At 40.6% G+C, this 17176-nt stretch overlaps 1 protein-coding gene across 21 annotated transcripts in view; it reads right to left on the minus strand.

The window, feature by feature from the left end:
- Window positions 1-6369: 6369 nt before the first annotated feature.
- Window positions 6370-17176, minus strand: part of MCF2L (MCF.2 cell line derived transforming sequence like) — a 150503-nt gene continuing 139696 nt past the window's right edge. For 10 of the 21 annotated variants that reach the window (XM_030279823.4, XM_072933407.1, XM_072933413.1 and 7 more), the window contains 9 exons: window positions 16800-16878; window positions 16583-16655; window positions 15293-15408; window positions 13628-13687; window positions 13207-13278; window positions 9719-9846; window positions 9009-9121; window positions 8772-8875; window positions 6370-8646 (listed from right to left, as the gene is read on the minus strand). In XM_030279823.4, coding sequence (XP_030135683.2) covers window positions 8552-8646; window positions 8772-8875; window positions 9009-9121; window positions 9719-9846; window positions 13207-13278; window positions 13628-13687; window positions 15293-15408; window positions 16583-16655; window positions 16800-16878 — 840 coding nt within the window. In that variant the 3' untranslated portion in view covers window positions 6370-8551. Of the gene's footprint in view, window positions 8647-8771; window positions 8876-9008; window positions 9122-9718; window positions 9847-13206; window positions 13279-13627; window positions 13688-14550; window positions 14638-15292; window positions 15409-16582; window positions 16656-16799; window positions 16879-17176 lie in introns of all 21 variants that reach the window. The other 11 variants (XM_012569619.5, XM_030279866.4, XM_030279871.4 and 8 more) reach the window with 3 other exon arrangements.

Below are 17176 nucleotides of genomic sequence, written 5' to 3' on the forward strand. Positions count from 1 at the left end.
TGCAGTCCTGTTGTTTAGGGGCAGTACACACAGCTGGATATTCTGCTTTGAAATCACTTCCCCAAGAGGCAGTATCCAGGCGCTTCTCTGGATCACAGCCTGGCCAATTCTCAGCAGCCCAGTTCCTGGGATGGCTGGGAACAGATGGCATGTCCTGTCCCAGGCAGAGAAAGGAAGCCAGTTACTGGAATGCAAAAGCTACAACAGCCCTCTGCTGCTTTTTGGGAACCTCTCCATACCTCTCAGCCTGCCAACACAGCCCTTACTCCTTGTTCACTTGCCTGTGGCAGGGAGTTGAAAATAGCAAATGAATTTTCAGATTAGCAAGACTAAAACTAAGCTCGAAAATTTCTTTTTAACTCATCTTCTTGGGAATGATCTAGCCCCACCTATCCATGTGAGTCATGCAGATCAGAGAATGAAGTTCTGCCTTCACTGCCTGAAGCCAGGCTGAGTCTGCACCTATGCCCCCCACGGCCTTTATTTCCTTACACAGGGTGGGTATCTCCCTCCCAGGATGGTGGGGTGGCTGCCATTCCACAGTGGCATTGCAGCACCTCTGCAACCTCCATCTTCTTCGTAGTGTGCAGATTCTGTACATCCTTACGAGATTGATGCAGTATTTTCCCTTTTCCTTCCTTCCTCTGCTGGCATCCCTTAGACCTGAAAGGTTTTGCTTTTATTTCTTGGAAATACAGCCAAACAGTTATTTTTAGAGCCCTGGAAGAAGCCCAGGTGCTGGGAACAAGGGTCAGTTCATATGGAGACCATCTTTCCAAGAAAATTAATGCAATTAGAGCTCCATTGGGATGAACCTGAGAAGGGTCACTGAGGATTCAGCATTTTAGGACCACATTCTAACTCTTTTTTAAAGAACTTTGTACTGACAATCTAATCACACAGGTGTTTCCTACTAACTTGAGCTGGGCCTGTTCATTGCTCGAAGAGCTGTGTTTTTAAAGATGAGTTCCTAATTTTTTGCAGTCTTAGACCCTAAATGTCCTGGTTTCAGCTAGCATAGAGGTAATTTTCTTCTCAGTAGCTTATACAGTGCTGTGGTTGGGATTCAGTGTGAGGATAAGGATAACAGACTGATATTTCAGCTGTTGCTGAGCAGTGCTTCTCCTATCAGGATATTCTCATTGTCTCATCCTCTGCCAGTGTGGAGCTGCACAAAAAGCAATGAGAGAGCACGGCCAGGACAGGTGACTCAAACTGACCAGAGGGATATTCCATACAACAGAATGTCATGCTTATATGCATGCTTATATACTTATATGTAGTATATAAACTGGGGGGAAGTCAGCTGGGAGGGGATGATCACTGCTTGGAAATAGGGTGGGCATTGGCCAGTGAGTGGTGAGCAATTGTATTGTACATCACTTGTTTCTCTTGGGTTTTTTTTCCTCTCTCTTTGTGCCTCTGTTTTTTATACTAGTAATATTATTACATTAGTATTATTAGTAGTTATTTTGCTTCAATTATTACACTGTTCTTATTTCACCCCATTTTCCCTGATTCTTCTCATCTCATGGGGGCGTTGGCATTGAGCAGCTGCCTGGTGGTTGGTGTCTGGCATTAAGCCATGACAGTCTCCTTGGTGCTCAGCGTAGGGCCTGGAAAGTTGAGATGGTGACTGATCTGACCAGAGAGAATTAAAACAAGTTATAAGCCTTCATTGCATTGGTTTAATAGTCACTTGTTACAATGCTGATTTATTTGCCACCAGAGTGGTTGTGCTTGTTCTCAGGGCTGTGTTGTGCAATACCTTACTTGCAGCATTTGTTGCTGTTTTGGGGTCTGTAGCCTTCAAGGCCTGGGTTCTGTTGTACTTCCCCGTATTGGCTTTTGGTCGGGTAAGAACCGCTGGCTGCGGACCGAGCCCGGTGTGTGCTCAGCATCGCTGTGCCCTGCGTATTTGGGAGCCATCTGCCGAGAACTGTGAATAATTACACCCAGCCCCAATGCCCCTGGCAGGCACTGCTGCTCGAGGGAGGAAACGCGTTCAAATTCCACCAACAGGCTCTGAAGCGATTCAAATTCTGTTAAAGAGCATTGGAGCTACTCACACTCCAGTGGATTTCACTTGGAGGAATGACCAGCACACCTGAAATTGACTGCCCCAGGGGAGGAAGCGCAGCCCCACCGTCAGCCATGGATGGATCCAGAGGCAGTGGAACAGTGGGTGAAGCCGGGGAACACCTGCAGTATGTTGGTGATATCATTGTATGGTGATACATCCGAAGTTTTTGAGAAAGGGAAGAGAATAGTCTAACAATAGTTTTGCCATAAAACAAAGGAAAGGTCAAGGGACCTGCACAGGAGATGCAGCTTTAGGGAATACAGCAGTGAGAAGGGTGTTGCCACATCCCAATGGTTGTGATCATAAAACAACAGCAATGTCTCCACCAGCTAACAAGAAAGAAATAGAAGCTTTCTTAGGTGCTGCAGGTTTCTGGAGAATGCACATTCCAAACTGCAGTCCGATTGTCAGCCCTCTCAAGTGTCCAGGAAGAATGATTTCAACTGGGGCCCTGAGCATCATGCCTCTAGAAAAGTCAAGCAAGAGATATTAATGCTGTAGTCCTTGAGCCAGTCTGAACAGGGCAAAATGTGAATGTGCTGTACACCACAGACAGGGGAGACAGTCCTACCTGGAGCCTCTGGCAGCAAGTACAAGGGGAAGACTCAAGACTGATCCTTATGGAGTCACATTGACTCCAGAGGATCTAAAGCCCACAATACTGTAACTGATGAAGAGCTACTGGCAGTTTCTGAAGGTGTTGAAGCATATCTGGAAGTGATTGGTACTGAAGCTCAGCTCCTCCTGGCACTCTGGTTACTCGTGCTGCATTAGATGTTTGAAGGAAGGGTCTCCTCTTCACATCACGCAACTGCTGGTGGCACAGTGATGATGAAATCATCAACATGCAACAATCCAACACCACATGCCATCTGAAAAATGCCATCCTGCCCTGAAAAATTATTATGAAAGATGAGGACTGGGGTCACGGATTGAATGAATTCAGTGGACTTCTATAAGTATGGCCTATAGACTTAGAGAATGGTATCTGTGCGTATATCCAGCAAAAGATGGGAAAGGTGATGGGGTATTTGGAAGTGTGGGACCTGGCATGACACAAGTGGTGTGGAATAAGGGTTGGATACTGTTCTGTCTCAGCTGGGACAGAGATAATTTTCTTCTTCAGTGCAACGCTGGGATTTTGGATCGAGTGTGAGAATAATGATAGCACATTGATGTTTTGGCTGTTGCTCAGTAGTGCTTACCCTAAGTGAGGGACTTTGAGTTTCATGCTCTGCCAGTGGGGAGCTGCAGCAGAAGCCATGAGGGGGTATGGCCAGGAGCAACGACCCAAACTGGCCAAAGGGATATTCCTTTCTTAGAAGTCATGCCCAGTGTATAAACTGGAAGGGGATGATTGCTGCTCAGGTCTGGGCTGGGCACTGGTCATCAGGTGCTGAGCAATTGCATAGTCATTACTTGTCCTTTCTTTGGTTTTGTTTTCTTCTTTCTTTCCCTCTCCTACTAATAGTAGTATCATTAGTTTATTATCATTAGTATTATTATATTTTACTTTGGTGCAATTATTAAAGTGTTCTTATCTCCACCCACAGGTTTTACTTTTCTGTTCCTGATTCTCCTCCTCAGCCCCCTGGGTGGGAGGGAGTGAGCAGCTGAATGGTTATGTCCTGTCTGGGGTTAAACCATGACACCAGCCAGAGGAGAAAACAGTTTGCTTTTCTTCCTCAGATCACTCTTATGTGTTACTTTGTTTTCCTTCTTGTGCAGTCTTGCTGTAGTTCATTATATTTCCCCTGGAGTTCTGCTGTATAAATCTCCTTGCCAATGCTGCCTTCAGCTTTGGCTTATGTTTTCTGAGCAATTCCAACAAAAATAAACTGCTGTTCTATTAAACATTAATATATATTAATGTAAACATGTACCTCTGCTGCTCATGGGTGCTACTAGAATCAGTCTTGGAACAGCTCTTTAGAAAATATGATTAAGGATCGTTTTTGATGTGCCAAAGTTTTTTTATTTAAAAAAATAAGAAAGCTAAAAAATTAACATGAAAAATGTTAACACTATAAAATAAAATCAAAAGCAGAAACATGAGCCTGAAGACATCATTATGTCTCAGAATATGTACTTTATATTTGCTTTGTTTTCTGCTGACATTTTAAAAGAAACACTCTTACATTTTTGTTGGTTTTAGTTTAATGTATTGGGTTGAAGAGAAGATATGTATGGAAGCTATTGGGAACTGGGCAGTTTGATCTGATCCAACAAGTCACTGTTCATTTCAACACGAGTTTTTCTGTCAGGAAATTATTTTAAAAACCAAATCATTATTAATTCCATTTGAAGAGGCTATCAGAGATCATTTGAGTAAGCTGACAAAACTGTTTCTAGATAAGAAAGCTTTAGAAATAATCTGCTTCTTGAATTTATAATAGGAACTTGCCATCAGTCATTGATCAGACTGACTAACAGCAATGACTTTGAGAAAGTAAATAATTTCTGTTATTAAATCTATGAATTTACAACAATTATGCTGCTATATACATATTATACTCTATAAATATGAGTATTATGCTGCTAAACTTTAAAGCAAATTATTTGAGATGCTGACCTTAAAAGAGAACCACAGTCCAGGAGAAAACTACCGGCCTGTCTAACAGAGAGGGAAGAGAAGATGGGAAGACAATTTTTTTTTTTTTTTTTTGGTGACAAATTCTGACTACAAGCTTAACAATTTTAAATTTTGATGTGGATTATTTCTTTCTGTTCTTTTACTGCTTGAGTAGGATATCTGAAAATACAAAGAGAATAAAGGAAGAAAGAAAAAGATAATAAAGGCAGTGTGCTCCAAAGTGTGTCTGTTTAATGCCACATATCTCAGTTGGTAATGAGAGATACTAACTCTGCTAAAAACCTATTCTTGACTGAGGCCATCACAGCTACAACAGCACCTCTTACAAATGCATAGTCTTTTAAATGTAGCTGGGGACCTTGCTGTCCTGTCAATAGATTGGGAATAAATAAAAATTCACCTCCTTTCAAATGAATGCCCAGAGAAGGCACTTCAGTAGCTAAATGTCTTATTTTGGTAATTCAATATCTAAACACACAGTTACACAAAGTCCTAGTGAACAACAGAATTTATCTCTTCTATTCCTGCATCCTTAATTAAAGGATTTTCATACTTTTGCCTTAATACCCCTGAATTTGGGTTGTTTCATTATACCAGGCAGATCTGATTCTTGCCACACACATCTAGGGAGGCTGCTAATTCTAGGGACTTGTGTGGGCACTCCAAACTTCACAGAGGAGTTCATAGTAACATCTAACATATCATGAGAAGGGGAATGGGAGTTCCTGTCATTTTGAGTTTAGTGATGTAAATGAGTTATGGTACAACTTCCTCGGTTTTGCTCGATGACAACATCTGTGCGGGATGGAGAACATGTTTTATGTTCCAACTAGCAAACTACTTCTCTATCTATGAAACAGTTTGTGCCCCAAATTTGAGACAGTGATCTAATAAAGCAATCATTATTAGGTTTTTATATAGCAAACCCTTTACTTTTACTCTTTACTAAAGTACTTTTGGGCTAGAATTCTTTTATTCTTTTGCTCAAACAAGTATGATGTGGATCTGCTCAAAAAGGCTGGACCTCCTTTTGCTCAAAAAAGTAGGACTACCTATTACAGATGCAGCTGTTATGATGACAAGATCAAGACTAAAAAAAAAAAAAAAAGCCAAGTCTTATTAACACCATATCTGGATCATGTAATGCACATGACCAACAGCTCAGCCCAAATCATTCCAGTCAGTATGAAATTCACCTGGCATGGCATGGTGGTGCTTAAAGCCATCAATCACTGAAAGTGTAGCATGTTCCTCTTCAGATGCAGCGAGGGTGAATGTGGTGTCTTGTTTCTCACCCAGCCATGGCCAGATGCAGACCTCCAACTTGCTCTGCTAATACCACAGGATCCATGGCTTTCCTGGGGAAAACTCAACAGTGATGTGCTTTCTTTCAGAAAAGGAAGTGTGGGAAAAAGGGAATCAATCCAATTACCTGGCATTGACTTTCATTTTTTATCCTCAGCCTGCAGACAGGCTTTAATTCCCTAGTGCCAGGCACATGATTCTAAATGAGACATGACCACAAAGGTGAAATGGGGTTTTTCTGAGATGGTGGCAGAATGAGCAGGCTGAGGATTTGAGTACACAGACCTAGTTTTCTGTTCCAAATCCTAGAACTTCTCTGTGTTTTAATATGATACCCATAAAACCTTTCAAGACTGCGAGACAAAATAAACCCCAGAGCATGTCTGTATAAAGGCATTCAGCAAGAAGTGCTGAAATTTATTCAAATTAATTACAGCAGAGACCTCTGACTTTGAACTTCTAATTCACAACAGCAGTAAAAAAGGAAATGGTGAAATGGGTTGTATTAAAGTGCAATGATGTGGAAAAACCATTAAAATAACACAAATGAGGCTGCAGTGAGAAATGAAACAACAGTCTCATCCAAGCAATGACAGCAATATATAAGTAAATTATGTTACAGATAATTTACAAAATAACTTACATAGATGAAGATAAGCTGAATCTCATGTTGCTATTCCATTGCTAAATATCAGACTAAATATTCCTGGTCAGCACAGAATTATACGGAATATTAAAAAAAGATCAGAGGATTTCCATTTTGAAAAAGATGCCTGAAGTAAAACCCTGATCAGCGTTTATATTGCAGTACTGCAAGAAAACTAAGTATTTATGAATTGTAAAGTGACACATTCAGCAGCATGAAGACTATAAATACATCTTTTACATTGATACACCATATCTACACACATATACATATCTACACACGCAGATATATACACACAAGCATGTACATGCACATACATATGTGCATACATTGATGTGTGTATATACGTGCTTCAATTTGTGCTGACCACGGTCAGCTGCATTTTGATTGCCTCTGGGGTAGGGTTGCTTCTGCATCATTCTTAGGAGTGTTTATTTTCATTTAAGTGTTCATTTAAGTTTTCTTCATTTTAAGTTAATCTGAACCTCTAAAACATAAAATTCTGGCATAAAGGTAGAATTCAGGGCTCAACCAGCAGTGAGTTTGATGATTAACAGTTCCAGTTGACAGAATCTGCTGTTCTTAGTGTTTCTGAAAAATTATGTTCTTCCTGTCCCCTTTATTTTTAAATAATATGGTGCATGAATCAGTCAAAAACCTGTTTTCATATAAGCAAAAATATTTGAGAGATGGACAGCAATGAAACAGTATTCTATACAAGCACTTAGTTTTGTACTGTTTGTAAGGATGGTGTGCAAAGAATGACAAAGTGAAAATGTACAACATTGGCTTGCATCATACCCTTAAAAATGGCAAATTTAACATCACCCTTGCTTTAAAAAATTTTAAATACTTATCTGTAGCATAAATCTGACTCTTTAGTTTTTCTTTCTCCAGTGCTCCCCTTTTATAGAAAAAATTATGTCATTTGGGGCTTTTTCTCTTTCAATTAATCTGGAACAAACACTGTGGACTAAAAATATGTTGGATTTCCAGCCCTCATAGGTTTGATGGAAATTTTGATGGCTATTGATCCATAGTGCAGTTACAATAGTTTCCTCTGCCTGTAACTGCATGTTGTGAGAGCTGAAAGTAACTATGCAATTACTGTTTATTAAAAAATAATTTAGTGAATAAGAATATATGTGTTTCATTGTGCACCCGCATAAGGAAAAAGATACTACTAAATTGCCAAGGCTATGTAAACAGTAATCTTGGTAAAGAATTTGGTTGTGAGGCCAAACGAAAAAAAGGGCTATTCCATTGCACTTGTCACTAAAATGTTGGAAGGGATAAAGTAATAGCTTCTCTTGATGCTCTTGTGGTCAGTGAATTGGTCATGTCTGCATCCCAGCCTCTAAGGAGCAGAAGAATATCCTGAAAACCCAAGAGGAAAGGGTGGACCAAACCTCCTTCCTTCTTGCCACAAAAGTCCCATTCACTGCATTGACCGAGGTATGTCCTTGGAGAAAGGGTTTCTTGGGGAGAAGAAATTGTAAACTTGGATTTATTTTCCTCATACCTATCCTGTACAGTAATCGCTATGTTATTTGTTTACAATGAGCATTTAGCATTGAACACATTTTGTTTGCTCACATTCAGATTCTGGCTGTTACAAAAAGATACAGTTCAGCAGAAACCTGATCGTGTGTCAAGGAGAAAACACGCTTTATGCTAACAGCTCTTCAGAGCAGAAACCTCTACAAAATCCTATTTCAAATCATTTAACTTTTATTTACAACTTCACATTCCATGCACTTTTCATTGGGATCTTCTGGGAGAACCTGTAAAAGTCAGCAGTAAAAATACTCAGAGCTGGCAACTCAGTACTGGTGGTTCTCCAATGAAGTCCAATGTCCAGAACTCTGCAGCAAATTACAATCTCCAGATTTACCTTCCAGGGAGGTGGGACGAACATCTCACATTAGCCCTTAATGTCAGAGAAGCTGGTGCTACTGACATTGCAGCTATCACTGCAACTTGATGATGTGCTGAAATTGCTGGAGGCAGTGCCTGATTCTGGGAAAAGAAAGAGAGAGAAAAAACACAAAAGAAAATATTATATAGTGGTTGTTTTTCATTACTTTATTTGATAATAGGAATCTTCAAAGAGACAATCATCTCACTTAAAATACAGAGCCTACCAGAGCTGCTTAAAGATTGAGCTGAATTTGAGTTTCCTATGAGCATCAGCAGATTGCTTGCTGGAATCCAACCTTCTTTACCACTGCTCAGGTTCTTTACAAACCTAAAAAAAAACCATATAAAAAAGAATTAAAAGTCAGACTTCTTTGTTTGATGCCTTTAAAAGTTTTGCCCTAAATATGTGCCTTCTAAACACAGTTCTGCGTATAAAAATTTCCAAACACAGATCTGCATACCAAAGTCCATCCTCCCCTTCACGAATCAGTTGAACTAGATCTCCACTTTTCACTGTAAATTCTTCAGAAACTCCTTTGTCATAATCAGTCACAACTGTATATTTACCAGGAGTCTAAATGCACACAGAAGAAAGAAAACAAATTATTTTTGTTGAGTACTTTAAGGTATGTTGCAGCTTTTGTTATATAATTATAATACTTCTCCCTTCTTTCCCATGTACCTACATGCTGAAGATGGTGAAAATATACACACTGTGGCATTAAAATTCTGCTGATTACATGCAAATTTAACACATTTATTCTCATATCCTGAAAAATATTCAGTGAAATGTTCCCACTACAACAATTAATTCATATGGCTACAGAAAATAAAACCAAAAGAAACAGAAAACCTGGCAAATCTGCGCCATGGCGTCTGTGTGGAAATCTATTGATGTGGTCACTGAACCTGACATCACTTGATTGCATCATGGCACAAGCAGCCACGACTTGCTGGGCTGCAGGTGAGCAAAGGCACAGAGGGACCTCCCCAAGGTACAAACACCAGGCTGACTTAAGAGAAGGAATTCTTCTCCATTGCCCTGGGAATATTGCCCAGCTGAGAGGGCAGACACTTTCCCTCCTGCAGCTTTAAAAGCATTCCTGTATCCCACCACACACACTGTGCTGGTAGCACTTCCTTAGCTCCATAGGAAAGCATTTCTGGTTACCAGCTTCATCTCGCCTGCCCCTCCTCCTCCTTCTTCCTCCGCATCCGATGAATTCAGCGCTTCTTCAGCACTGGACCAGCCGTCATTTTCTTCGGATGCATCAAGAGAATGGGATGGTTTGGCCCAGCCTCAGAGAAGGAACAGCCAACAGTTAACTTAGCAGCAGTGAGCCACTGACTGGGAGAAATGTTCTTTCTCCCCACTGAAAAGCTCACAAGTGATCAACATAAACAGGAGAAAAACTGGCACAGGGAGGTTATTACAGTCACTGGGTGAAATTCACTGCTGGTGAAGCTGGCCTGTTTCCATCCAGTAAATGGAGTTGTGGAAATGCATTGGCAGTGAATTTAACCCTTTAGATTTATATAAAGGGAAGGTAATGGAGAGAATGCAAATTTCCAACTGAAAAGCAAATATATTAAAATATTTGTATAATAAACATACATTATACAAAGATAAACGAGGGATAGATAATCTTTTTTTCTTGGGAGGAAGCAGAAGACAGGAATATACACTTTTTGGGAAGAGGTTGAACACACAGGGTTATCACCCAAAATCTCCTAACCAGCTTACTGGAATAAGGGATAGATAAGCATTGCCTCCTTCACACATTGGAGGCACTGTCAAAAAATTCCACACAAGTTACAAGCACTCTGTACCTCACCTGACAAGGCAGCCCATTACTTAACAGGGTTCAGGCTGATGCAAGAATACTTAAGTGCTCTGAACTATCTTGGCGTAAAGTCACTGCACCAAACACCACAACAACATTCTCCTGCCTGTCATTCATTACTTTTTTGCTCTCAGGGTGAAGCATTTAATTTATTCATAAAGCTGAATCATATCCAGGGTGCATAAAATCCTCTTCCAAATAAAAGTACATTAGGTTTTATTAGTAGGATGTTTTATACTGAGTTCAGCAGCTGCTAATAAATGTGTTGAGCTTATAATGAAAAAAGTCATAATAAAAGAGACAAGTGTCATAAACAAGCTTTTGTTTCAAGCCAAATAGTATCAACAGTGAAACTCAATGAAATAAATGAAAGGAAGTACAAACCTCCCATTTTATGTAACTACTAGTTGAATTGAGAAAGCATTTTTGCTTTGCATTGCTCCTGAGACATTTGACACACAGCTGGTCATGCCAGTGCATTAGGAAAAACCTGAGCAGCATCAGAATAAAGCCAAAGAAATCATAGAAAGGAATCACACCCAAAGCACACCAAATGGAGTGGGACTTTTACCTTGCCTATGCTGCTGAGTGACCTGCACAAGATTGGAGGTACTGACCCATTTGGCCCTGTTGAGGGTTAAGAATGAACTTCTTTCTGTGAAGAAACTGAGTAATAAATTTCTGCTGTATTCCATGAAAATTTCCTTGGAATCTTACATCTTGTAGTTGTCTTGTTGGACACAGCTGAAACCATTTCTGTTATTTCTAAGTTAAGAACAATGCAACAAAAGAAAACTTGGTTTCCTAATTGTCCCAAGCTCTCATTAGAAGCAGTACCAATGGATTGCACAAAAGAAAAAGAAAGTGAAATCACTCTAAGTGCCTGTAACCTCATGCTCATTGGGTAACAGCTTGGGTACATTTTGGGTAACAGCTCTTGTTCCTCTGCCTCTTTCTTTTCTTATATTGTGCTGCTGTGCTAAGAGCAGGCTGGCCTGATCCTGCCATACCAAGGATACTACTCCTCATACAAGCTGGTGCTCTGCAATTAACAAACCCATTAATCTCCTGCTGGGAAGGGAGGTGATCACTATGGTAGAATTCATATTAGCAAACTATGGGACTGAAATTATGCATGTACATTCAATCTGTGTGTGTATGTTCTCCAGGGTGGGACTATATCAGAGCTCCCTATAAAGGCAAAGAAAGTAGGAAAAGGGTAGGCAGTCCTGAGAAATTACAAGGTTATTCAGAAATTATTTTAGATATAACAATGCCAGGGAAACCAAGAATTCATTAATTGTTTCTCTCCAGAAATAATCTAACAGGTTTCTTCAAAGAGTTATGATCAGCCTACACCATGTAATTCTGACACTAGTTAATATTCCTTGAGCTCAGCATAAATCAGAGAAATACTGCAGTGAAAGGAAATGAATGGGGACCATGAGCTCTGCTATGGCCATCACCTGGCGCAGTTTCATCCCGAAATGCCTGGGTCAGCTCCCTGCTTATCCCTCTTTGAGCTGGGCAAGGAGAAGAGATAAAGTGCCAGAAAAGAGACTGGAAGGTGTAAGACAGAAGGAGGAGTTAGTAGATGTTTTAAATTAATTTAATTGGTTTAGCAGTTTCATAAGGTAAGATGCTTCTTACTCTAGATGGGACAGAACACCAAATCAGATAAGCCTGTTCCAAGGACACAATAATTTTTTTGTAAATCAGTAATGATCTAGGACTCTCTTCCTTAGAAAATTCTAGCACCTGAGGAAAAGTCCATAAGACACATTTTTCTTTCAGACATTTTGGGCCCTCAGGATTTCAATGGTACCTGGAGATCTCTGAGTTTTGCCTGCTACCTGCGGAAGAATAACCTTGTAACTCTCATATCCACCCTTGTGGTGTTTCTGCACGTGTCTAGCCCAGGATTACATTGCCTGCTGCTCAGCAAGGGGAATCTTGTTGCAGTTTCCCCAGCACAGCAGCTGAGCTTGCACCATTTCCACAGACAAGACAAAGACTTCAGAAACCTGGATGGGAGGTGGGTGGTCAGGACTGAAACAGCTTCGCATTTAGACTAATATTTTCTAAAGGAGATAGTGGTGGAAAGAGTTGGGAGGAGAGGGACTGCTCTACTCATCACTCTACTACTCTAGTTAATTAACCCTAGGGATTTGTGCTCAGACTTTCACCATCAGCCCTGCTGGGTAGGAATGGGTTGTTTATTGAAGTACTTTCCTATTCTCTGCTTTGCTGTGAGTTGGGATGATAGGAGGGAAATTGCTGCAAAGGGCTCAGTTAAGTCATCTGGGGTTCACAGGGTGGTAAAAGTTGCCAACTATCACCTAAAGAAAGATACAACAGGGCTGTGTCTGCAGTAATAAATGCAGATCTAAAACGAAAATTTCTCACAACAGTGATCTGAGTTTTGGAATTTTTTTCTTTTTTAGAAGTTAAATCCTCTCCACAAGGGCCCTAGTGACAAGGATTCTAACACATGGAAGCAATGGTTGCAGAGTAGCTGGACAGCCCTGTAATGCCATTAAACACATGGCTTCTGGCTCTTTCTTCAGCAACAGATCTCTTTCCCCTTGTCTTCTAAAAACTAGTTACCCATATGCTACTTTATTTAAACCAAGGTAAAACTGCAACCAGTTGTACTATCAAAACCAGTATACAGAGATCCACTTGGGAAAACATAGCTGATGCCAATACCCCTGCACACAACAGCATCATACAGGTATTCTCAGCACTCTGATGTAACATATTACACAAGGAATGTGTAGGTACTTGTGGAGTACAAGATGTGGCATCACTGTACCTCTTAAACCAAAAGGAGTTGGGTCACTCACTACTTCATGCCGTTTGGCTTTTTTGTCAGGACTGGTAGAAGCTGCAGGAGGATGAATAGGTAAAAAACAAAGAAGAGAGATATTGAAGAATTGGAAAAAAGAGAATAGGTGGGTTGCATGCTAAATACCTTTGAGTTTACACTGGAAAACAAGTGGATTTCTGTACTAAAATTTTAGCTGTCACTGGTGCATGGCAGCAGAAGGAATTAAGTATTTACAAGTAGATATTTGGAGATAAATTCACAAATCTATTTTACAGTAATAGATGAAAATATATGTAAACTTTCCTAAACTGAGTAGACATCAACTGAATACAATGAACTTTAATTTCAGAGAAACATTACCAAATTAAGAAATCAATTTTATGTAAATCTAGTTCTACAGTAATACCTGGTCCTGTAAGAAGGATCATTGGCAATGTCTGGCTTTTAGCAGAAGGAGATGGAGTTTCTGTCAAGGCAAGCATGGAACATTAGTGCTTACCTCAACAGCATTAGATAAACAACCCTAGAGTCTCTCCAGAAAGAACTCAAAGGTAATTGGGTTTTAAACAGGCATTCTGGAAAGGTGCTTCTGGAGGAAAAAATACCATGCTGGTGAACAAGTGCCATCATCTTAATGCAATTCAGACTGTTCAAAGACAGCTCTTCAAAGCAAGAAGTGACTGTACCAGTGTGATTACTTGGCAGGAGGAAGCAAGAAAAGTCTCAAACACCTTTTGCCTATTTTAGGAAAAAAGAGGCAAAGACCATTTCTGGAAGAATAGGGAAATTCTTACTTATTTTTCTATCCAACAAAACAACATTGTCAGACACGTTCTGCTGCAGTTATATATGCTTTGAAAATTTTGTTAGCAAGGATGCAAAAAAAAAAAAAATCCTCTATAAAACCTTCACAGAATCACCTTGATTCCTTTTTGCCAAGTACAAGTGTATTTGGGGCAGATCCACTGAAGCTAGGAGCAGGCCAGGTGTCTGGTCAGAACACAACTTCTTCCTCTAGTTTTTCTACAGAAATGGGGCACTACTATCTCCGTCCTTGGCCTTGACAGTGAGATTGGAGGCACTGGAAACCACACTCCTTCTCTTGCATCTCCACAGACACACTTTTCTCAGCTGCATCTCCCCCTCCCACACTGGAGCTGGCTTCCCTTGAAATCTCCCTGTCAGAGGCACCAACTAAGGAACCTAGCTTGACCTTGGCAGAACAAGCTAGTGTGTACAGTGAAAACCTATCGCACTACACACACACACAAGGTGATGCTTCAATTACAGCCTTACACAGAAAAGGGTCTAGCCTTATTTTTAAGTTACCTTTCTGACTTTTGAGGTTAGTAAAGCCCTGCAGTGTAAAGCGCTTTTTTGACAGTACAGAGCATTCTGAGGTAGAGCTAGTGCTGTCTACAAAGGAAGAGAGAGACACAGAAAGAAAAGGGAGAAGGCCATGAAAAGATCAAGGCAAAAGTCATTTGCAGCTACACCAGGGAACCTGCATTTTAGAATGAAAAGGGACAACTGAAAGTTCAGATACAACACAAGTGTTTGGTTGTTCTTGCTGTGCAAGGGCTTGTACTGCAACTGGTTGAATAAAAAATTTCCATAATGGGAAAAAAAGAGAAAAAACAGAACAGAACAAAAAATCTCCCTCTTACGTCAAGTAATGCCAATAATTTTTTTCAGAGAAAGAGAACCCTGAGAAGCTGGGCAGCTTTAAGAGACCTGCTGCAGACTTCTGCCTTGTAACAAGTAGTTCCCACCTGCCTTTGGCTACCACCCATTCAAGGTGGCTTTGAGCCTGTCCCCACCGCACACTGGAATGCAGAAACCAATCCCAAGCTAAGGACACGTGGGACCAGCACGGTGTGGGACTGGACAGTGCAATGTGGGCAGCACTTTGTGGTGCCCTAGGGCTGAAAACAGCAAAGCCTTCCTCGTTCAGGAGTCTTGCTGCCTCCCTGCACTACTGCAGCTACTCTGCTGGTGGATCTGCCTGTGCATCTGCAGTGCAGGCATGCTCCTTGCAATTAAAGACCACAACGTGTACGGGCAAACTCACCTTTGCCTTTCTCAGGGTACTTTGGTGCTACTGTAGTGCCACAACCTTCTAGACTTGTGAGATCAGCTTTTTTCTCCTCCATTTTTTTGGTATTTCTGATGTGGTTTCGTGAAGGACTGTTTATTAGAAGAGAATGAAGACAATCAATCCAATCACAGGCTTTTACATAGAGATATATAGGCTGAAAGCCATTTATTTGTTCCTTCTCAGACTGTTGTTTCCAGGACTGAAAAAGTCATTGGTGATTGTGCACTTAAAGACCATGGGAACATATGAATGAGAAACAGCTCTCCTGACTAACTGCAATCACATGTACCATGGCAGAGGGAGTTACTGGAAAGGCTCAGGACAACTTCCACTCACTTGCAGCTAACAGGCTCCCCCTGAATGTACTAGCAATAAAAGAAGAAAGATAAAGGAATAAACTCTGCCTCCCAGAAGCTCTTAATACAGGAACAAATGAGGGACCTTGCAGTGGATTCCCATCACAACTCCATCTGGGAATGGGATAGAGAAAGACACTCCACAAATACAATGTATCTGGGAAATTCTCCCTAAGCAATAGGTAGATGCATAAAAAATGCAGGGCAGAGAGCTACCAATACATATTTGAGCACACACCATTTGGATATGAGCACATGAGCTTATGGATAGGTATATACACACACATATGAAAAAACAGACCAAGTAGTAAAGGATTAAAGAGAGGTGTCAGGCAAGGGCAGAACAACAGATGGGAAGAGAAGAATATATAGGTATGGAGAAGGATAGAAAAAAGAAAAAACTTCACCCAAAAATTGGGACACTGGAGGAATTAACACATTACTTTGGTTAAAAAAAATAAATTGGAGTAAAATAACATGAGACAGAGAAAAGATACTGCTGTGAAAAAGACAAAAAGAAGGTAACATGACATTGGAAAAGGAAGAAAAAGTAAAGGAAAAGAACCGTGAAGGTAGAAAAAGGCTGTTCCATAAAACTCTCTTATCTGTACCATAATGCATATAATCAGCTGCTCAACAAGCAGACACATAATACCACCAGGATTTTGGCTGGTGCAGAAAATTACATTTCAGTGGCATTCTCTATCAGCTGGCAAAACAAATGCCACTGCTGCTCAGTTGAACAATTCTGGAGATGTATAAACTCCAGGCTTTACAGCTTTATAGTAGGAAGAGAACTAAACCAAAATCTTGAAACACAAGGACTAGTATTAAGGGGTAGGATCAATGAAGAGCTGGAAATCAGATGTATTAGTATATTCACAAGATGATGTGACAACATACTTACCTTGCACAAGATGATGCTGGTAGTGGTAGAGGTAAGCTCTGTGTTTGTTCTAGTGTCCTGTGCTGACTAGCTTCTGTAATGGAGGAAAGAAAAAGAACTATTAAAATTGATTTGTGTCCTACACAGAGAAGATCTACAGGGCAGGATCTGAAGATCAAAGAGAAAATAGATTTTAAAAAAATTGACAAATAAAAAAGAGAATCTCCAAGTATTTTACCTCTGCATGCCTGCAGTTGACTTGTTAGCACTTTTCTTATTTCATTTACCCAAGTGGCTTTAACTTCAGGGGTTGGTGCCTACCCAAAAATAAATACAATCAGCCATCAAGCACAGAATAGTTATAACACAAATAGTAGCATGCCAAAGCATAGCCTCAGAGGAATCAGTCAAGAGGGACAAACAAAGCTCCCTCTCCAGTGCTTCTGTGACCAGGAACTGGTTGTAGGAACTGGAAGAGGCTGAGGCAAAGGCTGTGCATGTGCTGCAGCCAAACCCCATCTCCCAAGCCACCCACTACTCCAGTGACAGCTATAGCAATGGTGTATGCAATATCCTCTGTGGACACTGTATGATGTGATTACTTTTTTCCCCCAG

The sequence above is a fragment of the Taeniopygia guttata genome, chromosome 1, assembly GCF_048771995.1.
Source record: "Taeniopygia guttata chromosome 1, bTaeGut7.mat, whole genome shotgun sequence".
In the NCBI taxonomy this organism is placed as follows: Eukaryota; Metazoa; Chordata; class Aves; order Passeriformes; family Estrildidae; genus Taeniopygia; species Taeniopygia guttata.